Here is a 26041-nt window from a genome sequence, read left to right on the forward strand (position 1 = left end):
CGCACTTGCACTGTCAAAACTGAGGCGGTGTCGATCAACATTTTGGCGTTACCACGGAAACGTCACCACCAATCGAGCTTTTAGCTGAAGTGGAAACCACCAAAGATATTGTTGATGCTTTGATGTTCTCATGTTTTCCTCTCATTTCGCTGTCTATATTTACATCTTCTCATGGGTCGGGTCAGCCATTGTCCATTGTTCGCCGAGCGTTTCTCCTTTCTTCGAATCTTGGGATCTGTCTCACCATCATCTTCTCAAGGATATAACATTCACCGAATTGATCACATGCTGACAGATCGGCCACATCATGTTCTCTACCTCCGCGTATATTCTAAGTCAACCTGGTCTTTTCGATCGTAGAAAGCCGGTGACAACTAATCTCTCGTCGGTAAGCTCTTAAAAATAATCAGCGCTGACACTGCTTTCAAAAGTAATATTCCATCATCGAATCCCGGCCCTGGGAAGAACTATGAACATCCTTCGATCGCTTCAGAGAAAAAGGAACGTTTTTAAAATAGGACTCGGAATACAACAGAAGTCGAAAATAAGGGTGACATGATACGACATGTTACGGACTCGGGCCGAGATGTTTTCTTCTCATGGAAACTTTTAATTGTGTTATGATCTACTTCACGTGACTCACCTGTAACAAACTGCAAGGTGTTCCCTTCATCAACGCCATACAAAGCAAACCACAAACACGAGTGATGAACCAGGTATTTCCCATCAAACGACATATACGCTATCAAGAGGAGACCGAGAATTTGTGAATAATTAATAGCACCATCGGGTGCCAGCGTTTCAATCTTTGGAAGTGATGCCAAACAAGAGGCTTCGTGACATTATCAGCGTGAAGGAAAAGTGTATGGGAGAGAGTTGCCGAGTTGGGAGAGACAAGTATTCTCTTGAGTTGACTTACGTCTGTCTGCTTTAACTATTCTGTCAAACTGTTAACCAAGCCTCTGCCAACATGAGCTGTCTGGACGTGATGTATCAGAGCGCGTACCAAGGGTACCAATACTCGTTCTACCAACGTCCCTTTGCTCAGGTCAGTTATACGTGTACAGGTGTAAATATCGATTGCACGACAAGTTAGCTATGAAATACACAAACGCCACAGCAAAATAGCTGAACAAAATTGATGGAGAAAATCGGATGCTGTGAAATTATTTGTAGATGTAGTCTTTGATTATTCATAATTTCACATGCTTCGTCAGATAGTGATATTGGTCGCTGCAAGATATTATGCAATAACTGAGGGAATGATGTCATCAACTCGCAAAAATGTCGTTGGCTTCTGCACAAAGAAGAAGATGAAGAAGAAGAAGAAAAGATAAATCATATATATATATATATATATATATATATATACCCATTTATATATTTGGGTTTCTAACATAGCAACTAATGCAAATGTTGCAAAATAACAATTTAGAAAAATTGATGGGAAGGCATTTCTTTAAATTTATTTTTATTTTTCACTTCCCGTGTAGTAGGAAATGCAGTGAGATTTGTGTGTTGGTCCAGACACGTGGAGGTATGTGAAGTAATGACCTTATTTTTCTAGTTTGCTTATGTGGTCGTTACTAATTATATCAGTTCCATTAAACCACATGAAGCTTCAAAATTTCCTAACGTCTCTGTTTCTCACATTTATGCCGAGTTCGATGAAAATGCTCACCATTCTGTAAGTTTTCACCTATATTTAACACCATTTACCAAAGCCAACATGAAACGTGTACGTGATGAGGAATTACACTGTAAGGACACTGCGAGAAGATATGAGAAGTTGAGATATGTATTAGAGGTCACTGAAATGCGACCATTATAAACTCAGCCACAACGCGTGGGCATACAATTCAGCCTATATACTTCAAAAGCTAATTATGTGTTGCAATTAAAGATCGCCTATACCTCTTGTTCGACTGCATAATGGTTAGAGCATGGCTCCTTTTGATAAGTGTGACTTTTAGATCATAAGTGTCGTTGCAAGAGCCCTGCAATTTTACCTCGAAAAATTAACATTGGTTAGCTTTCGAGCAAGTTTTATTTGATAAAGATTACAACATTTTGAATGACAATTATTTTGTAGCTATTAATACTTGTGGAGTTGGATTGCATAAAGCTTAGTTTTTCGTCCCGAGGCAACAATTAGGGAGTTTCTTCGTTTTTGTATTCAATCTTTTACCAGTCCTATCCTCTCGGATAAAAAATTAATGACGACTTTAAACATAGTTATGACATGGAACACATTTCTTAAAGATAATCCAAATGAGACAAATTCCTGTTCATACAGTCAGAATAGAGAGCAACAAGATGTTTGTGCTAGACGGATAAGGAAACCATGTGATATGATAACATGATGCCAAATTACTCGGTTTATAAAGTTAATTGGCTTCAGTTCTAACCTTATTTTCAATCTCTTGTCGAGTTGGCAATCGGGATAACTTAATTATTTTTCTATCGTAGATTATGTCTACTTCTGGTTTTATGAGATCCATCGCCTCAGGGAAGTTGCATTTGGAATTGAAATGTTGTCTGTCCTTTTATTCAGTAACCTTCTTTCTTCTTGTTCTTTAATCATGGATTTCTAAGTGACTGTAAAATGAAAAAAAAATACATGAGTGATTTGATTTCTGAATAAAAAAGAATACATCGTGGGGCTATAAAATGATCGCCATCGGCTTTATAGTTGGTGGAAAATGCTTTGTGTCATCCCGACATATAATTCCATTTTTTTTTTACATCAGTAGTAGATTATGAGCTTTCTACATATCGGGACATCTAATAAAAGCACACATCAAGAAGCAAATCTAATTTTTCCAACAATCCCAACATTAATGATTTACTACTGCATGGCTTATACCGGTTACACGTTCCTGGCAAGCTTAGAATTATTGACGTGCAAGGAATGCGAAGCACCTGTGTGATTCTTTGTAAATTTCATTCCCGGGATTTTTGGTTTTTGTTGTTGGTAGTCACGTGACTGCGAGCCATGCATTCTTGTCAGACGATAATGGAGAGATTTTCCAATTTGCAGTGAGCAAAGAACCGAGCTCGAGTAGTTGTGTCAAGCGTTAGCTATACCCTCTCAAATTATGATATGATTACGTAACGCGTGTGAGAAAGGTATATGGGAGGAGTTATCTAGCCAGCACTCGGCAGTCGAGAAGTGTTTCTGTTCGTGCACGAGACAACCTTTCACTGATGAGAAATCAAGTGTTTCGACCATGCAGTGATGTGTATTCATTTTGTATGCATGTAGAAATTTGGGCACTACAAGATGCAAGACGGAATGGGAATGGACGGGGCGGTCGATTTCAGCTCGACGTCGACACACCACCATTCTGCCCCCCACACGCCGAGTTTGTCGGCCTTCGCAAGCACAGCAAATCCCGGGCACCACCATCACCCCCACTTCCATCACCCAGCGCACTACACTGGACACAGCGTGGGCAGCAGTGCCAGCAGCGCTGGAAGCAGCCAGGGCCACTCGGCGCATTCGTCCCTTCACTCTACCCCGTCCTCTCTGGCGACGGTTTCGTCGGTGTTGGGGGTTAAGGAAGAGAGGGAATCGGGGAGTGTGGACAAAGGCCCTGCCTCCGAAGCGGACTATGTCAACTCTCGGTGTGTTATTTTTACCTTCTACACCGGAGACTTGGACAAAATTGTGGACGAGCACTTCAGTCGTTCGCTGAGCCAGCACAGCAGTTTTTCACCCGAAGGAGTGCAAAAAAGCAGGTCTGAAGCTACTGGAAACAGCGAAAGCGGATCAGACGGCACAAACTGGTCAAGCAAAAATACAGGTAAGGGATTGTACAAGCAAAAAAAAAAAAAAAAAGGGGGGGGGGAAATAGTATACAAAGATTTACATGAGCAAATCGTAACCCGTTTTCATTGAAACTACTAGTAATTAATCCTATATTGAGCAATATCCTCACCCAGAGAATGTAAAGTGCACAGCGCCACCGGAAATGACGTGAGTCCAATTTCGGCCCACAGGTTCACAGCGTGACTCAACGTTTGATAGGTACAGGCGATGATCGTTATAACAAAGTCCTCGGGACCGGCAGTTTTCTTTCGTTATCTCAAAATTTTGTTATATTGCCGAACAAACAAAGTTGCCGTATAAAGATTATGTAGATGATGATTTTTGGACCCGAGTTTTACCTCGTTGTATCCGATAATGCATTATATCCGTTTTCGTTAGAACGGGAGTGCACTTTAGAGCAGTCATCGGTTTGATAATTTTTGATTGATTTTGTTTTTGCCTCATGAAGGAGAGGAAGAGGGAGAGAGAGAGAGAAAAAAAGACGTTAATGCAAATCACTGCTTGTAGAAACACCAGCTTCAAAGTCATTCTGATAAGATTCGAGGCTTGTGGTACGTGTATTTGAAGTATCACGCAATCGACTAGAAATATTCTGAAAGTAGATTTACCTGTATATTAATAAGTAGATACGTCACTGCGTTTTGTTCGAAATTGCCATAAAACACCAAAATATTACCTGGGAAAAGAGGTTTCTTTTCTCTCCGAGCGTGACTATAGGAGATGTCTGAATAGTTCAGAATTCAAAGAAACTTTTTTTTTGGGGGGGGGGGCAAAATAGAGAAGTCTGATTAAAGTTTGGATAAACTGCCGCCATGGTGTGTTAAAGGGATTGTATAATTTTGGTTCAGACTTAATTTCAGGTTTCTAACATTTTTGGTGAGATAATGAGAAACCTCTTATGAAATATGAAAGAGCATGTAATTCCATGAGGAATTCATTGTTTATTTAATGAAAATTGGTTTTGAAATGGCTGAGATATCCAAAACAGAGCAATTCTTATAAAGTGTGGGACCCACACTTTTTTTATGATCGCTTTGTTTTACTTTGTTTTTGGATGTTTCAGTCATTCCATACCCGATTTTCATCAAATAAACTTTGAATTCCTCGTAGAATGGTATGCTCTGTACTATTTAACAAGTGTTTTCTTGGCATGCTTGGAATCTCGGAAAAAAAAAGTTAAAAGCCTAATTCTCATCTCCACCAATACTGTATTATTCCTTTAAGTTATGCTATTGCAAGAACAAAATAACAATAACAAACAAACGAACTGGGAGAGTATTGCACACAGAAAAAGTACACCCTACTGAAGACAAGTGTCTCAAAGAGACGGTGTTGTAGCGTGTGCGTGTTTTCGGCGTCCGAAGTTGAGATGACGAAGTAACGGTCATCGTGCAGAATAATTATGTATTCTCAAATGTCGATGTAGCAAGACTACATAACCTTCCAAGCAAGCTAACATATCACCTTAGTGATGTAAATCAGAGTATCTGAATGATAATGCTCTTTTGGTGATACCATAGTGCATAGCTTCACGGGAATATTGAGCAAGAAAAATACGTAGACCTTTCATTTATAAACACTTGATTGATTTCAGTTAATTTGTTGTGAAAACAGTTATCAACATTGACAATGGTAATGATAGTGACAATGGTGGCATCTAAACTGAACGTTCAAGCTCAAGGCAGTATAGTTTATACAACACCTCAGAATGATGTCGAATTGTGATTGGCCAAGAACATGTCACATGACATTCAATAGAAAATACCTATCAAACTCATTGAGAGTGACAGCCATGCAATAGGCCCCTGGCATGGGCCTATTGCACGGCTCGAAGGTACTATAGCACGGCTTCGCAGGGGGCTACTATTGCACGGCCGCTCACTGTAGAGTTCTGTGGCTCACACTAGCAAAGTGCCAGCAAACTACGTGCTGGCCGGCTGCGCTGCGCTGCCGGTAAGTCTCACAGACCAGGCGCGGCGGAGTACTGCAACGTTAACGTGTACGCGCAGCTACCTTACCTAGCTAGTTGCATGTACTACAGTATTGCGGCCTTACCTACTGCTGTGTTTTTACTTTTGACTCTGATCTGCTACGTGGACCACTGTGATCCCAAAATCAAGACTTCATTTCAAGTTGAGAAACCGTAATTTGATTATTTTTCTGTGTTTTTATACAAAATCATTTTCGGAAATAGACAAAGTCTAGACCTATTACTAGATCTACCGACATCTCAGATCGGCCTATCAGTCAGGCCTAACTCGATCTAACGTTAGTGAAGAATGGGTATAGACCCTGCAGAGTTTGTGATTCCTATGACTGTGTGGTCGAATCATGACGAGTGTTTGAAAGCAGTACACAGGGTAGTTTACAATTCTCGGCCTAATTGTTACATTTATTTTTGGGCCTTCATGAGTTGGCGGTCACTAATTTAGTACTGTGATTGTGGACAAGGTGTTGTATAAAACGAACAATTTATGATTTTGTTCGTGCATTGGGGCACGTAATATCGCACTCGGCGCGAGATTCGCCACTGGTCTATTCAACGCGGCGCTACGCGCCTTGTTGAATAGACCAGTGGCTTATCTCGCGCCTCGTGCGATATTCGTGCCCTGATGCACTCACAACTCATAAATTATTCGTATAATATACAGTGAGTTTTAGAGTTGAGCTCTGACTGTGATGCACGGTTCTCTATGATTATAGACAGGATTATTCGACGCAATTTATGGCAAGTTCGTTCATGTAGAAGATGTATAATAGTCATAACAAATAAAGAGATAGCAAACTAATGCATGGAAACAAAATAAATAGATGAGTGGATATTTAGGCGATAACACAGACGATTACAGTAAGGAACGGACGATGTTTGCTTGTCGGTGATGTGTAGTTAATCAGGTTGCATGGCGCCCTTTAAAGTAAAATTCTATACCATCTTCTTCAAGTGGCCTTTAACCCTGTGCGTGTCACATTCATCCCCTGTTTAAAGGTATGTGTGTGAAATTTGTCCACATTTTTGAATCCATGTCACAGAAAGGATTAAAGGGAGCGCATAGTTCTGGTTGAGACCTACCTGCAGGTTTCTAATATTCTTTTGGTGAGATAAGGAGAAACCTCTCATGAAATATGAAAGAGCATGTAATTCCAAGAGCGATTCAACATTTATTTGATGAAAATCGGTTTTAAAATGGCTGAGATATCCAAAAAAGAGCATTCCTAATAAAAAGCGGGACCTACCTTTTATTAGGATTGCTTTGTTTTACTTTGTTTATGGATGTCAGCTATTCCAAAACCGATTTTTCATCTAATAAACTTTGAATGCCTCTTAAAATATGATATGCTCTGTACTATTTCTTAAGTGGTTTCTTGGTATCTCACAAAAAGTTGAAAGCCCAATTCTCATCTCCACCAATAATTTATATTCCCTTGGAGTAATTAAGATCAGACGAACAGAATGATAGAGGGACGTTTCGTCGAAATCTGATGTACGATTAATTAAGAAAGTTAAGGAAGACGCACATGTTTTCACCGACATGTAATATCACCGTTTCTAGGAACTATTTGAACTCTTTATGACTATAATGTATTAACTTTTCAATCATAGGTCCTTCCTTGACGTATCCTCTTTCATTCTCTGTTTGATTCCATCTTGTTTATTGAAAATATATAATGTAAACATGATGTGAAATCGCACGTAAAGCCGCCGACGAGAAGGCTAGTTGATCACGTCTTAGAGACCCTACCGTACAATCCCTCATTTGGTCTTGTAGAAATTAGAACGTGAATATCAAAGGCCTATACTTTACACTTTTCAATTCAATTCAATTCAATACAAATTTTATTTCATTTTCCGAAAAGAACACAGGTATTTCACTTTCTTTGGTAACAGAAAATAAGGGACCTATACCACACGATACAAGCTCCGCTTTTTGGTAGGTCCCCCGCATTGATTTTCATGTTTGTATAAATTGTCTTCTCTTGTCTTCTTTTTGAATTACGACGCTATGTCTAGTCTTATGTTCAATCGATTGTATCAATTTTGTGTTTGAGATGTTGAATAGTAAAACCAAATCAAATCAAATCAAGGTTTCTTGAGCAAAACAACGTGCACTGAGAAGAATATAAAATAGTTGTGGAAGCTTGTAGTAATTATACGTTGTCATGAAAACTGAAGTGATGAAAATGAAATAACAATACGCAAACTTCAAAACATGGAGGGGAAGGAGATGTTAAAGGCCATAAGACGACGGTAGAATTACACATTAAAGGACGCAACGCAACCTGATGCACTTTTTTTTAGGGGAAGGAATAGGTTCCCTTTGAACTAGTGGGCTTTGATATTGTCAGGGAGAAAAGGAGATTCTTTCGATACAACATGTAAAATGAGTGGTATTTTGGAAGCTTGTCACGTTGTGTTAATATTGCATGATGTATCAGCCATTACGCGAGACGTACTCCAAATTAAAGGGAGCTTGTACATAATCTAATGATTGCTCAATATTGCTTTTGTCATCTTTCTAAAGCGTTGTTCAGCTGCTTTGCGTTCTAAACATTTTTGTCCCTTTCTCTTGAGATGGCTACCGAGTTAACGAGGAGAGGGAGGAAATAGTGAAAAATGACACAATTTACCTCATTTTTTGGTTCACCATTACTTGGTTTGCCAACTTAATACAACTTCGATGACGGGATACGTGTTTTTCTTTTTGACTTCATGTTAAGGAATAGAAATTTCGAGAAAATAAATTCGCCTGTTGGTCTAAATGGAAGAGAGATCTCCGTTGAGGCCATGGCATCAGCATTTCATCTTGTTGGCATGACTGGTGGTTGGTGCTAACATCACTGTTTTGATGATACTCGGTGAAATTACATAACTTGCTTCTGTTAAGTCCGATTCTGAGGACACTGCTAACATTTTGTTATCTAATATTATCGTATTTTTGACAACTTGAGAGTTTTAAACAATTCAAATTTGCTGCACTTGTAGATCTGTAGTTATTGTCCCCAGTGTTATTTAAAGGAGACACAAGAACAGTTACTGCGTCGAGAAATCTTCTTGAAGTGTCTGTGACGTGTAGGCCTATTGTTTCGCAACTTTATTGTTTGCGGTGTTATCGCACATTACCCGGTGGATTCTGGGAATTTATTGTTGTTTCGAAAGTCGTAAGCGCCTGCGGTTATGTGGAATAATTGGACGGCGTTTCCATGATGGAAAAATCCGAGTGTTTCCGTGCACATGATTTGTCGTTCAGTGTCACCAGCCTGCTGAACTTTCACGAGATAGCGTTGACATCTATGACGTATGACCTTGGTCTGTTTTTTCCCCCGAGGGTGGCGGACGCGTTATTTTCCCCCTGCATTCACATTGTTTCTTCTACAAAATAAACGAAGTAGGCTGTACGCGGTACTATAGTCTACCTTAACGTCAGTATTTATATGCCTACTTATGATAATGATAATAATAATGATAATAATAATAATAATAATAATAATAATAACAATAATGATAATGATAATAATAATAATAATAATAATAATAATAATGACAATAATAATAATAATAATAATAATAATAATAATAATAATAATAAGGTCTTATTTACCCAGGGTAGCCTCTTCAGTGTTGCCACTGCTCTACCAGAGGGCCCTGCTATTATAATTACCCTAGCGTTGCCAGGTACCCATTTATACACCTGGGTCGAGAGGGACACAGTGGGTAAAAACATCTTGTTCAAGGACGTATAAGCGCTGGGCGGGATTCGAACTCGGGTCCCGAGTCTTATCCACTATGCCACAGTGCTCCCCTACTTCCTCGTTTAAAATGGTCATCTTATTCAACACAAGGCGATTCCAACTGCAAAGCAAATTGAATACACACAATCTAACATTACCTAGGTGATAAGGTGACTTTTTCTTTTGTTGGTTGATAACAATGATTATAATAGGCCTATACATGCATGACAAACAAACAAATACACACACACTTCCTCTCTCTCTCTCTCTCTCTATCTATCTATCTCACTCATTCCTATCTTTCTCTTTTTTCATTCATTCATTCATCTATTTTTTTTCATCTCCAACAGAACTTGTAAATACATTTTTTTTCTCACATAAAACATAAGTACATATGTGTCAACAATTACAAAAATATGAAAAATGGTATTTAAGAATAAACAAATGATATGGTGAAAAAAAGCACAAAACATTTTGACGTTTAGAAAATGCCGGAGGTGGGGAGGAATGCTGAATTTCCTCTCACAGGCCTGATAACAAGATTAACATAATCATTCCAGCAAAAGTTACATGACCGTGCTAATAGACTTTACGCATTAAAAAAAACCCAAAATGATGATAATAAAAAAAGGAACCCGCACATAAAACTTTTATTTCTCTCTGCAGTGATTTTGATCCTTGAAATCTATGCGGTCCTTAGAGCAATCTCGTAAATAAGATGCGATTGTATACACCTTTAAAAGAGGTCTGCATTCTCTCTTGCACAGTTTACGAGATATTGGGATACTCGTACCTTCTTCTTTTTTGTGATGGGCCCTACAGTCATAATTATGCTGCGCTGTAAGTTGTAGAAAGAGCTTTTACAAAGTTACAAGACGGTGAACGGAGATAAAGCACAAACATTTTGGAGGCCATTGCCAAGCCCTGCACCACATGGATGACTTTATTTTTCCTCAGTGCAATACCACACAAACTCTTAAAAATTCATATTGCATGGTACATCCATGCTGACATGATTATGTATTTCATTAGCGTAGATTCGTAGTAGTAAAGACAGTAGGGCCTATATAGCCATGAATGTGATGCCAAGTTGAATGACTATCCCTCGCTAACTTTTACTTTCATAGGGGATTGTAAATGCATGAGTCCGTATAACACAAAGCGAAGAAGAGATGATTGCTTGCCAAACGTATTCTCGCTGCACGCACCACCCTTGACGAACCCTGTCGATTATTGAACTCTGACCTCAGCTGGTATCTTAACGGTCGTCGGGGGAAGATGTAGAAATGGCGGGTCGCGCATGCCGAAGTGCGCGGGGGACCGGGCAGACGTGCGACTCGTAAATTGGATGAGTGATTGATACAAAAAGGTGGAAGAATCATTGCACGTGAATCGTTGACTGTGATGGCGTGTGCGTGCGTGTGTATGTGTGTTTGTAATTGTATGTATGAATGTATGTATGTTAGTAACGTGTGTTTGTGTGTGTGTGCGTGGGGGGGGGGGAGTTTATTGTTGTTGCTTTTTGTTCACGGTTTTCATTTCATCAGTTCAAAAGCGGATTCATTATACCGTAAAGTTTTCAAAACATTGCTCACATCAGTTCATACAAGAAAGATTTTTGAGAAGTATAGGGCCTATAATTGCGATGACCATAAGTCCCTATAAAGGAGCCCAGTGTGTACTCTGTTCTGTGGCAAGACTTACGAGCATGTAACTCTTCTACATATCGATACGACATTCCAGGTGTAAAACGCTATTTTAAAACGTGGATCGATCTAAACATGTTATTGATATCATGACCATAATTTTGAAAAGTGAAAGCATGTATCAAAGCCTTTGAGGCATCTCTATAATTGTCAAAGCGCTCCTGTTCTAATTATAGATAGGATGGAATGTAACCTCAGAGTTTCTTTGCGAATGTAAATCATTCACAAACACAAACATTTCCCCAAGTATAATGTGATATATGGCCGCGTATAGTTGCATTCCCCGCCATCAACCAACATGCCAAGTCAACTCGTATCGCCGAAGCCAAATAAACGAGAGTCACATTTAGTGAGTGTTGCAGATAAGGGCTCCCAATGATGTGCTAATTTATGGGCAGTTTGCTTTATTGCTCTCCCATCTTTAAAGGGAACATTATTAGAGTATTTTGTGACATTGAAGTCGAGAGAAGAAGGAATGACGTCGAAAATCACACGACTCTATATACACACTGCTATCCAATTAAATATTGTGCCATTTCCTGCGAGCTGTTATATCTGACTCCATCTCCATTTTGAATTTGTTCATGAATTTCATGTTTTTCACTCATTTTCTTTTATTCCCATGCAAATCCAAGCCGGATGTCCAGTCACGCCTATGTGCAAACGGAACTTTCCCCCGTCGTTCTGGAACTCGAATTTCTACAGTGCGGTTGGCAACAGCAACAATAACACTAACAACAGTAACAACGGTCATTTGAACTCTGTGTACCAGGCGGGAGGCACGACTGCTTCCATGTCGCACCACGACACGTCGTCGTTCCTCTCCGCCGCCGCCGCGGCGGACTCGTACACCATGCACCACCGCGCGTCGGTGCATCACCCGCAGGCGGACGCCGCGTGGCACTACGGGTTTGGCGCTCACCACCAGTCGTCGTACCCGCATCATCATCACCACCATCACCACACGGGGCTGCACGAGCTCGGCTACGGGGTGTCGCCGGGGAGCGCCTTCAATCCCCGCTACAGCTCCCTTCTCATCCAGCCCTCCGTCCGACCGGGGCGTCTTCCCACGATGCCCGGCCAGTGCGACTTCACGAAGTCGTCAACCACGGAATGGCCGGCCACGTACACTCCTCACAGTCATCATTCGACCACCGACATCCCGACATACTCGGTGGAATCAGGTAAAAGAGGGTATTAGGTTTTCTCTTCATTATTCCGTGTAGATGCTATTTTTTTCCGTTAAAAAGTACCCCTAGCAAAAGACAGTATTTTGTGTGTGTGTGTGTGGAAACAGAAGAGTTTGAATAGTGATGCTTTGACCCTTTCTGTGCTGAGGACTCATTATTATGTGCCCATATTTCACACACAATTCTATGGACAGGTAATAATTGATATGGCGGCACAGGGAAGATAAAAGAAAAAAAAAAGAAATCCCGCCAAAACGTATGATAGTTTCCATGTGTTTGTTTAATACTGGCTTTGAACAAGCGCAAGGGAGAAAAAACCCAAGAAAGATAGCTTATCAATTGCAACCACCCATTTTAGTGTTATTATCTTTAAAAGGAAATTACTGTATTACTTCCACATGAAATGCAATGGCCTCTGAGACTGAATTGATGGTATTTTGATTGATGTATTACATATCTTTTATTGATAAACACGCTGATACATTCAACATTATAATGTCCTCTCTACCCGTCCGGCAAGACTTGATGACACTACGAAATTATGAAGGGAATTCCACAAAAATTCACTTTTGTAGCAAAATGAAAGAGCATTGGACTAAGCGCTTTCAGAAAGCAGGGGAATAATTGCTACACCCTTAACATATGTCAGTATCTATAGCTGATGGAATTTGTAGTTTTCATGAAAAATTGATTTTTTTTTCATGAAAGTGACTTTGCTGTTTATGACGTCACAAACAGCAAGAGTCTTTCATAGGGCTGAGCTTAGTGCTTGCAGAAAGAGGGAAAAATCGACCGTCAAAAATCCATGACGCATATTTTTCATAAAAGATTCTGTATTTATTACTTGTATAGACTTATGTACATGGGTTGAGGTCACCATGCAAAGGATGTCATAAAACATAAAACGTCACCAAACACCTGACACGTCGATTCTTTTTTTTTTTTGGAGGGGGGGGGGGCGGATATTCTACTCACAACACAGAAAATTGACACAGAAATGCTATGAACTTTGAAATTTCAGTGAGACCACTTCAGAACGGTCATTTATAAGATGGCCTTAGAGGTGTTGTACTGCGTTCATTTTATTCATTTACTGATATATGTTATTTTTATACTATTTTATACTATATTATAATATATAGAGTCTTGTTATTTCATAGGGCTGAGCTTAGCGCTTGCAGAAAGAGGGAAAAATCGACCGTCAAAAATCCATGACGCATATTTTCATAACAGATTCTGTATTTGTTACTTGTATATAGACTTATGTACATGGGTTGAGGTCACCATGCAAAGGATGTCATAAAACATAAAACGTCACCAAACACCTGACACGTCGATTATTATTATTATTATTATCATTTTTTTTTTGGGGGGGGGGGCGGATATTCTACTCACGACGCAGAAAATTGACACAGAAATGCTATGAACTTTGAAATTTCAGCGAGAACACTTCAGAGCGGTCATTCATAATATAACATGGCCTTGGAACTGTTGTACTGTGTTCTTTTTATTCATTTACTTATTTTGCTTGTGCTCCCTTGCGTAATCTTTGGTGCTCCTCCTCCTCCTCCTCGCCGTCGTCGTCGTCGTGGTCGTGGTCGTCGTTGTTGTTGTTGTTGTTTGATCCATCCCATATTGGGGGTACATTATGTTTCGGTAAAGGTCAAATTAACTATGACACCCTTTCTGCAAGAAGATTGTTATCCCTTAGGTCCTTAAAACGCGTGAATTAAACGATGTGTAGTGGTGTCATCTTCCGATGGCGTACAATCTCGGCTCGCGTGAAGATACCTGGTACTTCACCTGTTTACCACTGGCGGTGGTTGTCAATAGGAAAGGTCCGTCTAGATTGTGACGTCATGATGACGGTATGTCTTCCGATGAAAACGGGAAAAACAGAAATCTTCAGATCCGCTGCGATGTGGAGGGAAGTCATACGAAAGGAAATGAAGCAGGTTGTTCCTGATATGGAGTGGCCTTTTAAGCAGATTGATTGGACGTCGTCGAGTATCACTCCAGCACGCGAGGGGAACTGTCCTTTCATACACATTACAAATAACGTTATTTTCTTTCTCACGCTTTTCATTTATTTTGTTTGATATCATACATACATATAAAACGCGATTATCGAGAGCTAATAGTCCTTGCGATTCCAGCCTGCTCCGCACCCTTCTCTCTCTCTCTCTCGCTCTCCATTGATTTGATTTGTATATTGATCATGATATTATAATACAATGATAACGTGTATTTTTCTTGATACATTATTAAGGCTAATAGGTAATCACCAGGGGCCGTATTCTGAGAGCTTATTAAGTGTCTGATTAGCACTTAATTACCGAATTGGTATTCTGAGAGCATGATTAAGTAGGGGGTATATTAACTACCATAGCAACAAGCGTTTTGGCGGGAAGGACCTACGCGTTTGCGCGTATCAATGCGCGTGCACCTCTGAGAGGACAAAAATCACAGAGTTAATTACGAATCGGTATTCTGAGGGTGTAATTAAGTATGAAAGTTAATGGAAAACTTAATGATACCAAAGAGTGTCATTAACTACTCCGATATCACGCAATACATCGTGTTTTCTCTGCCACAACGATGCTTATCGTCTTCGGTAACCGAGGAGCGGTTGAATGTTGTTATCGTGGTATCCGTAGAATTCAGAGAAAAAAAGAAATATAGCCGATCTTCGAGGAATTTTGTCATTTTATGTGAGCAAAGAGGTTGAGATCTTCGCGTGCGTAGGTGAGGGGTTGTAATCAAATACCGGAGTGTGCGCACGGAGCTCTTGGGTTGTAATTACAGGGGGCGTGGAGGAGCGCGCATTGAGGGCATATTTGCGCGTATAGTCATCATTTTGGCTTCTAACAACGCGTCTGATTGGATGGAATAACAATTAGATGGGAGGGACCTAAGATAATTACAGGGGACTTAATCATACCTTAATTACGTCCTCAGAATACCGATTTTGCCCATGATTAAGGACCTATTAACTTCACGACTTAATCACGAAGTTAATTACAGACTTAATTACGACCTCAGAATACCACCACTAGTTTTCTAGTATTTTTTTACTAGTATCGCTCAGCTCTTTCCCCTTAAATTGCATGTACAAGAATTCAGGTGAAATGTTGGCCATATTATTAATACTATTTTTTTGATGCACAAGCCAAGCGGACACGGAATGTATAGTTTTATTGGATACGTCATCGGGTTAATCTGCCTTTAACTGAGACTAACGACTGTATGCTTATACGATAGTGCTCAATGCCGTAAACTATATGAGCACGGCGGTCCCTCGCGTACGGGGCTGCACTTTTGTCTGGTCCTGCGGCGTCAGGGTTAGCTTTCAAGCCATTGCTCTGGCGGGTTATAATACAGGATTCAGGTGTATGGATACGATCTCGCCTCAGATTTTATTTCAGAAATTAAACAAAGGAAAAAAATCATACCCAGTCGATGTTTTGCGGCAAAGGATTAGGGACATGAATTCGAGTTGAGTTATGTGTGTGTGTGTGAGTGTGTGTTTGTGTGTGTGGTGTATAGGGCGACAAAATATAAAGGAGATATTGTAGGACAGTAGGCTGCTAATATATAGTAATTGGTAGCTCGGAATGATTGAGAGGATGTTCATGTAATATTGTGTGTTACCAGGTGACACTTGGATTTATATGCACCTGTTTAGCCTTCTCTGTTTGATTGCATACGTTTAATAGATAAAAATGATGTGCATGATGTAGTAAATGTCATACTAGTATGCCATGTAAACCACATACACAAATCTCTCTCTCTCTCTCTCTCTCTCTCTCTCTCTCTCTATATATATATATATATATATATATATATATATATATATATTATATACCCAATAACTTTCTCGTACTCTGAACATAGCCCAACACTACTATAAACAGACATTTTGTGCTTTATATTGAGACACACTGCGGTACATTCAGATGAAGTTCTACCTAATTTCTGTTTTGTAACTTTGGTATTGTATAATAATGTTTTTGCAGTGCCATTTTTTATGAGAAACATAAAAACAGATTGATGGTGAAATTGAAATTGAACTTTAAAAAATGTATGTGTATACATGTAGTATATCCTGAGTGACAATGATTTTAACATCTGAAAAGACGAAAAGGTTTGCTTTACGGGTGCACGTCACGAGACCGACACCCACAAGTCATACAGCCCACGAGTCCCGACACATTAAGCCCCGTGTTGTATCTGTCCAACTCGTGATGGGCTGTCTTCACTTAGTGTCGAACTCATGGGCTTTATTTGCTTAGTGTCGAACTCATGGGCTGTATAGGACTTGTGAGCTGTATGACTCATGGACCTGTTTTCAATGTCGAACTCGTGGGCTGTATGACTCGTGGGTGTCGATCTAGTGGGATGACCCCTGCTTTACTCGTTGCTATACTATACTAGTAGTCGTTGTTTAGCTGGAAGTCGACATATCAAGGTAAATATTAGATTAAGTTTCATCTTCAGAGGATTTTGAAGGTTGAAAAGGATGGCAGAGAAGATTATAACATGATATCTTTCGACGTTCACTGAAGCGATTAGATTGAGGGCGTCCTCCAATTTCCCACTCCACACCTTCTTCTTCTTTGTTTTCTTCTTCTTCTGCGTCCTCCTCCTCCTCCTCCTCCTCCTCCCCCTCCTCCCCTTTGTACATGCTCTCTTTCTTTTGCACAAGAAGCAAAATAAATCACCGAACACAGCAGAAATAGATCGGTTCTTCATCCACGCCGCGGCGCCTCATCCCGCGGACGTTGCCGCTGAGTGACGCCATACCGGTTGAGCTCGCATGCAGGCGGGTCACTACTGATATTGTACATGTGGACCTGCTGAAAAGTGTCTCTTTCACTCCAGCGCACGTATTTTTTACGACATTTCCAAATTAACTCTGTCATGACCAACGACAGCTGTATCGCATATGATGTCAGTGGCATTTTAACGTTATGGTGTTGAGAAGGTTAAATTGCACCGTAAATCCAGACCAATGTCAGTAGGGCTGAATAGGTTTAACTCGAAGCTAAACAATAATTGTAGATACTTCAACAGAATCGAACGTGAAATAAGGAGGATGTCGATTTTTATTGCAGTTTCACACAGTTTTCATAAAACAGTGATATTAGTGACAAGGAAATATTTGTTTTGTAAATCGAATGAGGTTCAGATATCGTCTACATTGCAAGTCACCGATTTCCCTACTCATACATTTTGCTCACTATTTTGACGTGAATTGTTATTTATGTTATTATTGATATTATCAAATAAAAAGTAAGCTTAAATCTCTTGAATCCGATCTTTTTCTCTTTTTTTTTGTTTTAATAACTTGAAGGGGCATAAGGGTTGTACGCTTGCCAAATTATTGTTTACCCAAAAACACTTTAAAAAAATTGTTTTGCGCAGAAGCTGGTGTGAGTTGATGACATCCGGTCAGCTAATTCGCATTTGTTGTCGAGTCCAATATGGCTATTCGGTGAAAACAGGCAAAATCTATTAAAGATGCGATTTTGATACGAAATATTCAATTCTGTTTGTTAGCTCCGATCATTCTGCATACCGTCAACTTGAACATGGTAGTTGCTCTTTCATAGGAGTGGAACCGTGGCATTTTTAGAGGTAGTTTACGAGGAAAAAAAATGCTTCTCCACGAGGAACCCTCATGCAGAAAAAAAAAAAGATATGTTAAACAATCGGAAATTTCATATTGTCTTTTCAAATGCAGACGTGGATTGTCATTTGGGGGAGGTGCAAAGATACGCTATGTCTGGTTTGGTGTGTACGGAGATCTCCGTAGGACCTATGTAATTTAGATCTCTTAGAGACCAAGAGAGATTTTCGAAAGACAAACAAAGATCTTTGAAAGGCTAACAAATATCTCTGAAAGGCTAGCAGATATCACTGAAAGACCTTAGGAGATCTCTTAGAGACCAAGACGGATTTTTTGAAAGACCAGTAGAGATCTCGAAAAGACCAAGAGAAATCTTTGAAAGACGTACGAAAAGCTTTGAAAGACTAAGAAAAATGTTTAGAAGACAAAGATCTTTGCAAGACCTATCCGAGAAACCAAGAGAGATGTTTAGAAGACAAATAAAGATCTTTGCAAGACCAACTGAGATCTCTGAAAGACCGAGAGAGATTTTCGGAACACAAACAAAGAACTTTGAATGGCAAACAGAAATCTCAGAGAAACCTTTGGGGACCTCTTATTGACCAAGACGGAATTTTCGATAGACCAGTGGAGATCTCGAAAATACCAAGAGAAATCTTTGAAAGACGTACGAAGATCTTTCAAAAACTTAAAGAAAAGTTTGGAAGACAGAGATCTTTGAAAGACTTATCAGAGAAACCAAGATAGATGTTTAGAAGACGAATAAAGATCTCTCCAAGACCAACTGAGATCTCTGAGAGACCAAGAGAGATAAAAAACAAACAAACAAAGATCTCTGACAGACCAGCAGATCGCTGAGAAATCTTTGGAGACCTCTTACAGAAACCAAAACGGATTTTTAGAAGAAGAGTGGAGATCTCTCTAAAAGAAAAAGAGAAATCCGTGAAAGACCTACGGAGAGACCAAGGAAAATCTTTGAAAGACAAAGATCTTTGAGAGGTCAACGGAGATCTAAAGAACCATTATATAGAGATCTCTGAGAGACGCAGATTTCTGAGACCAGAGTTAGCAAGCTGAGCAGCAGGAGCAAAGGCAAGGGCATCATCAGTGCTAGACCTGGTTCTCAGAGGACTAGGACCAGGACATATGGTGCAGCGGCAGGGACATTCTTATGACCAGGATCGGGAGTATATGTAGCCAGTGGAGTGGAGGAATTCTGGCGTTTTGTAAGGTTTTTTCACATTTGGTTGCAATTGTTTGAAGGCATTGTTAATTCGGATGATTTTCAACTGGTTTCGTGCAGCAATCGCCACTGAAGGCAGGACATCAGGGATGAAACTTCACAGAAATGCTAATGTTTGTTTAGAGATCGATGAGAGTTTGATGATAAACCAGTGAGACCGCTGAGGAATCGTTTCGAACTAGATTAGAACTTGATGGAGTCAACGGAGGCCATGTTATGGCCACCTCTGAGAGATCGCTGGATATAGACTGCTGAAAGACCGTTGAGAGGTCGCTCTCAACCTAAATTTCACGAGTTAGCTCAGTCGGTGGTATAGCGCGTCTGCCCACGATCCAAAGGTCCTGGGTTCGATTCCCGAGTCCCACTGAGCAATGTTGTGTGTAATCATACCGTCCCCTCTATCTCGTAAGAGGCAAAACACTCTGTCCCTCGGATGGGACATAAAAACGGAGGTCCCGTGTGTTACAGAGTCACAACTCATGCACGTAAAAGATCCCGCTTCATTATTATCGCAAAGAGCACGGTGTTTCAACCCGGTGAAGTGGTCCCGCCTTACACCCAACTGGACCCCGTGGAAGACTAACTATTGCAGCTGAATATGGGCTAGCTGCATTTAGGCTTCTCAGACGTAAATGAAACAAACAAACAAACAAACAAACAAACAAACAAACAAAACCTCTGGTCTTTCAGTAGTACATGTACTACGTGTGTGTGTAGAAACGTGGTTTTATGATTTATCAAGTCCTGCACCCATCTCAACATGGCAGAACTCCTCGATCGCAGTGGTGCACAAATAGAGTCATACCACGGAATGGTACGTCTAGATTGGACCAGACAATACTACATGTACTTCAAAAGCGGACCAGACAATACTACATGTACGAATGTCTTCAAAAGCGGACCAGATAATAGTACATGTACTTCAAAAGCTCTATGTTCTCCTCATCAAGTTTTCAAGATCTCTCGGCATTTAATGGCATGTATCATCGTGGTCATATCTACAAGTCAAGTGAATATTCTATACGACATTTGTCGATACTCCTATTGACGGATTACAAACACCTGTTGAAGAGCTGAGAGTCGAAAATGTCAGCAACTTTTCATAGCTGCCGGGATTTCAGAGAATGTGGATTTAGCAGAGAAGAAAGAAGAAAGAAAGTAGCAAGATGTAGGGAAAATGAATTTTGTTTCATCTACTCGACGTTGGTAAATTCCATGCAAAAGGTTAATGAGCAAAGAGGTCACTTTTTGCCTCTCTTCTGCTCTTCATAAGAATACCAGGAGTGGTTAGATGCTGTGATAACTATCAGGAAAGTTAATGATGTAAAAAACTTCGGTGAAATGTCACGTCTCTCTTAAAGCGTGAATGGAAGAAAGCGTAGCGGATTCCAACTTGCATTTTTTTTTCTCTTTTATCCCAAGTTTAAACAACTGGAATCAAAATAAAAAGGAACAAGTGTTTTATTATGATCATTATATGGGTGCGTGTGTGTTTTGTGAAATGTTAGAGGATTTTTTATTAAAATATATATATCAGTCTGTTTGGAATTAATTTCACACCCACTTCCCACTTCTAGGCCTACACAATGAGACAAACGCCAGAATCACCAATCCTTAGGACTGTATTTCATTTGAGGAATGTTGTATTTTTCACGATTACGTCTGTGCATTACACTTGTAGCCGAACACCAGACCTGTTGTCCCCCTGATACCCAATGGCGGTTGCTTAAACGTTTTTTTTTTTCTTTTGGTTTGTCTCTCTTTAGTGATTGTATTGATTTTAAAAGCGTCACTCTCAGAACTCTCCTGGATCTTACATCTGAATTTGCATTGTTTTTAAAGATAGCCCTTCCCTTTTGCATTCCTTCCCAAATAATACAGAACATGATATATTCTACCAGAATGACAAGACTATTGTAAATCTATAACATTTATGTGATATTAGAAGGTTGTTAGCCGTTAAAATTCAAATAATGCACCAAACGCTCACCGTAACGTATTCTGTGTACTAGGCACAGCTTCATACATTAATCCTCCTGTGGTTGTAATAATTATATACTTATACTTCATCCAAAAGATATGCGTGTTAAAGCTGTCAGCTAGAAATGAAGAATTCACTAGCTTCTCTTACTTTGTTGTCGATAGCAAATAACAACACACCACTTACATGAACTACACGTGCAACTAAGTGCATCACACAGGTCTGTAAAACTAGACTAGTAGTTTAGATTTGTAATTTTTTTTTTGTAGTACGAAAAAAATATTCAATTCTTAACGGTCAATTTACTAAACAAATAAAGACCCTCTTGAGTTGAAAATTTACAGGAGGTTTCCAAATAATGTTTTCTTCAATATACCTAAGTGTTCTCACCAAGTTTTCAAAAATTTGCATGTAAAAGGGATTGGCTGTCTTTAAGTGTTGTCTACCTGTGTACCCATATTGTTCACACATACAATATTAAGAGGAAGCGTGAGAATTTAACCCATTCCTTACGGGAATCTGGTGGCCCGTGTATTAAGTCTAGGTTGATTTCAGTATGGAACAGGTTAACAATAACATTATGAGGTATAAAGAATTAAGCAAAAATACATATCGTTCAGTCAAGAGTAAACAAACTTAGTTGATGCCTGTGAAAATATATGATCAATAATATATGACCAAGCATTTTGTCTGTTTGTGTCCGTCCTGAATTTTGAACATTCCAAGAGGGAATGAAACATGCCTTGGTTATTTCCGCTACAGGAGGGAGCTGGGAGTGGGTGGGAGGTCCAAGCATTGACTTCCCTGTATAAAGCACCCCGTGAAATGTCGAATGACAAGTCTTCTTTCTTTCTTTCTTTCTTCTTCTTCTTCTGTACCTCTGACGTCGAATACTTTCCAATAAGAGAACATATTGAGAACAGAACAGAAAAAAAAACTTTACTGAGTTGTACGGCGTTGTTCCGGACGTTTTGACTTGTTACGCTCAGCACCATGATATACTTGGTCACGTGGCAAGCGGAGGGATAATTATCGCAGCGTAAACGTCCCCAGTCTGTTGTTCTGTCATCGTCTGCTTAATTCGAGCGATCGCCCGCTGAATCTGAGCTCTGATCGCCAATCGACACCACCCTTCGGTCACCAGACCTTCCAGCTTTCTGCACCCTGACCTCCGCTAATCAAGCCCAATCACAACCTTCTCAGCCTCCTTCGCTTAATTTCGCTGATTTGAAACACCCTCTATTATCATCGTTTTCAATTATAATCGCCAATTTTTCAGCGCGCCATATTGGTTGTGATTTGCTGCAGCAAAGACAGACCTCCGCAGGTTGTTTTTAGTTTTCCTTCGCACGTGCGTGATTGTGCACATGATATCACTTTTCGTTTATCGTACATTGCTTGGACTGAACATGCGCCCTCATATCATAGGCTTTCGTCATAAGGCCCCCGTTTTGTTATTTCATACTTCTCCATCCTTTTTCTTGACTCTTTTCGCGCTCAGTCGGAGTCGCGTCAGAAAATAAACAGGGAGAAATAGGTAGAAGAAGTATAGCGGAAAAAAGGAGTTGCACGACAGTTAACTAAGAGGTGCTGACGTATTCGCGCGCGGTAGATCGGGTGCGGGATTACCACAGTCCATGACGGGCAGAAGACGAGAATACGTGCTGCTGATTGAAGTGTTTCATTCATAGTGACTGATTCGATATTGGGCGTGTCACTCACGGGCATCTAGCTTTACGCTCTGCTCTCTCCCAAAATGAATTTAAAATTTACCACAGCCCCCCTCCCCCCCCCCCCACAAAAAAAAACCCCAAAAACACACACACAGAGAAAAAGATAGAAATATAGGATGGGGAAGACTTCATCGGAAGCCATGTTAGAATTATTGATTCGAGTTTACAACTTTAACTTTCTCGATAAAGTTGCTTTTAACTGCGAGCGTAGAAAAAAGAACAAATGTACAGGAGAAATTGACGTTTCCAATCATTTGTTTAGGGTCCCCTTCTTGGCAAAACAACATCGCTGAACTTCTGACGATAACTGCTATACCTCTTGTTGAGTTTTATTCGCTTATCCTTGTCATCTTAGAATCAGTTGTCTGACGACGGTTCATTGTGTACTAATATTTGAATGGCACAAGTTGTCCGTTTGAATTGAATAGAAATGAACTGTTTCATGTCATATAAATCGTTTTGAAATTTTGATCTAATTCCAATAAGAATGCTTGTTTTAGTTTGACCAACGTTATTTAGCTTTTATTTCATCACTGTTCATAGAAGCGGAAAACACTCCGGAAACCATAGAGATTATTTCTACATCAACAAACATAATACTTTCAATGGAATGCCAGTGTAGGAGTTTTTCTTCACAAAACGTCGAAAAATCGTTAAAATGTTTCCATCAAAGTAGTCTTGCGATGGTATTTTCAATGAGTTATGGATCTGCAAAGTTATACACTCTGTGATAGAATAATTGATCGTAGGTCATATGTTTATCCGATGCGAATAGCATGAAAAAAGAAACGATTTGTGATCTGAAAGGGAATAAGAATGGAGAAGTAACAACCTGTGAGGAGGAGCGATGAAACGGAGATAAATCAAAGTTAAACAAAATCAAACTAATCTCGATCGGCCCACTGGAAGAATGGTGTGCGTGAACGCGATGGTCCCTCGCGATCGGCACCGCTTCAGGGCCTCTTGCACCCTCTCAGAGGAGACAGAGAGGCCGGTTACGGGCGTTGGGAGAGGTATCGGGGGTCGCCAGCTGAGCGGAGAGCTTGAATTACGTTGACCAGGGCGACGACAGCGGCCGATGCGGCGATGCCCGACGAAGTCGCGTCAATTTTTGGTCTCGTACAGAAAGCTCTCGTTCTTTATCGATCAGTAATGACAGACGTCTGTAGGCAAACGTTACTTTGACCGGTCCAAATCGAACACATAAAGGCGTCGCCGTCATAAGTCTAATAATTATTGAATAAAGTTTTGATAGCCAGAAAAAAAAAATAGGGAAAAATGAATTTCGTCAGAGTCTCGTCAGCACGAAGTCAAGTGATGGTTATATGTCACTTCTTGAAAAGGACGATTCGATTACTGACATCTCATTGAAAACAATTAAAGTAGGAGTTTTATAGCAGGATGCCTACATGTTTCGATGCCGATAGTCTTGCCCGGTGTCATCACCCTTTGGTCAAGGTGTTCCACTCGATGTCTTTCTTGAGCAAGGTGTGGAAATGTTTAGGTGAAAAAGAAAAATGATACTGCCCCTTGAGAAAACTATGGATTATCGATTAAGAAGAACTACGTTGTTTAAGTTTTACTGAAGTGATACATGTGCTAATGACTTTCTCTTGATCACATTTTTTAAAATAAAAATGACATGCTCCTTTCTTGTATTCCGTACTTCTGTGCAGGTTCTACGATCGACACGCACGAGACCAACAAAGACTTGTACTGGTTCTAATCCACGCTGACGGGACCCGCCCCAACCACCTCCCGCTGTCGCCAGATTGCGCAGAGCTACGACTATTCTGTTCAGGCATCCGGGGAGTCCCCAGCGAACGTGCAAGACGGCCACGCCCAGGTGCTTTAAACGAACGCCAATGTTGCCACGTTCAAGGCTACAAGGCTCCCACTCTCACACTACCATGCCGAACGTGGACAAAACTGTTTTGACATCACTGAATAAAAACGAGATGGCATATGTAAGGTACTGCGTTGCTTATTGACGCACTCGTTGTTGGTTCTGTGAAGGAGGCGAGGACATTAATTTTGTTTTTGGAGGCAGAACTGGAAGAGTTATTGAGTACAGAGTGGCACATTCATGAAAATGATTTTTCTTCTATGAGAAATGGGATGCTGAGCATTGTGTAGTGCGGAGATGTACAATTCAAAATTTTACGTTCAAAATGTTTTGAGTTGCTTTCTCTTTCCGCGATCACGGAGACAAGCTCGGAGATGTCGTGTGGCCAGGCAAGATGACGGGTATCGCAGACGATGCGTGGGCCGAATCAAGGTCTATGACAAACAAACTTCATAGATGCCGGTCAGTTGCGGGCGTCATTTACTTGAGGGAGGTTCTGTCGACGACAAGAACTCTTCAACATGTATACCTAATAATGTGTAGCGCTCCCGAAAAACACGTCGAGGTGTCTTTGCACGTGAATCAGCTTCAACGTGAACTCAGAAAGGACTTAGTTTACGCGGAGCCTGCCCAGGCACCTTGGGACTGTTCTGGTTATCCTCGTTGCCAGGCAACGAAGTGATGATGCATACCGCTGAAGTTTTCGCCTCCACCTCTCTCTCTCTCTCTCTCTCTCTCGATGAAGATTGTGACGACTGTGAAGTTTTCTAAATATGTTGAGCCAGTTTTATTGGAAATCTACTTCATTCATATCGCTGCCTGACGCTCTTGTGTAAATGGTTGAATTATCCGACTCGAAGGTTCTTTTTTTTCAGGACTTAAAAAACAAAAAACAACACATCGCTTTCAACTAGTCATAACAAAGCGTTTCAAGACATTTGAATCGCCATTTTCTCATCAAATCTGATTTGTTATTCGGTTTTGTGAAGATACAATACAAGCGGTATGAAAAGAGTTACTCTTTCACGTCTGTGTCGTTTATCATACTTTGTTTTTGTCTTGCCTTTTTTCATCCTTTCCCAATTTCTAAGATTCTTGCCAGGTGAGAAAATATCACCGTGTTTAACATTTACGTCCCCATCGCTTATATATTT

General features: G+C 40.3%; 1 protein-coding gene across 1 annotated transcript; it reads left to right on the top strand.

Annotated features, from left to right (window-relative positions):
- Positions 1 to 530: 530 nt before the first annotated feature.
- On the top strand, positions 531 to 24780 carry LOC139725899 (transcription cofactor vestigial-like protein 3). Its single transcript, XM_071636978.1, has 4 exons — positions 531 to 1048; positions 3266 to 3806; positions 11901 to 12449; positions 24718 to 24780. Exons 1-4 carry the CDS (start codon positions 971 to 973, stop codon positions 24765 to 24767), a joined length of 1218 nt encoding a protein of 405 aa, XP_071493079.1. The 5' UTR covers positions 531 to 970; the 3' UTR covers positions 24768 to 24780.
- The last annotated feature ends 1261 nt before the right edge of the window (positions 24781 to 26041 follow it).

Source organism: Diadema antillarum, unplaced genomic scaffold, assembly GCF_040938485.1.
Source record: "Diadema antillarum isolate AM-2024a unplaced genomic scaffold, OU_Dant_1.0 seq00000068_RagTag, whole genome shotgun sequence".
NCBI classification, from domain to species: Eukaryota; Metazoa; Echinodermata; class Echinoidea; order Diadematoida; family Diadematidae; genus Diadema; species Diadema antillarum.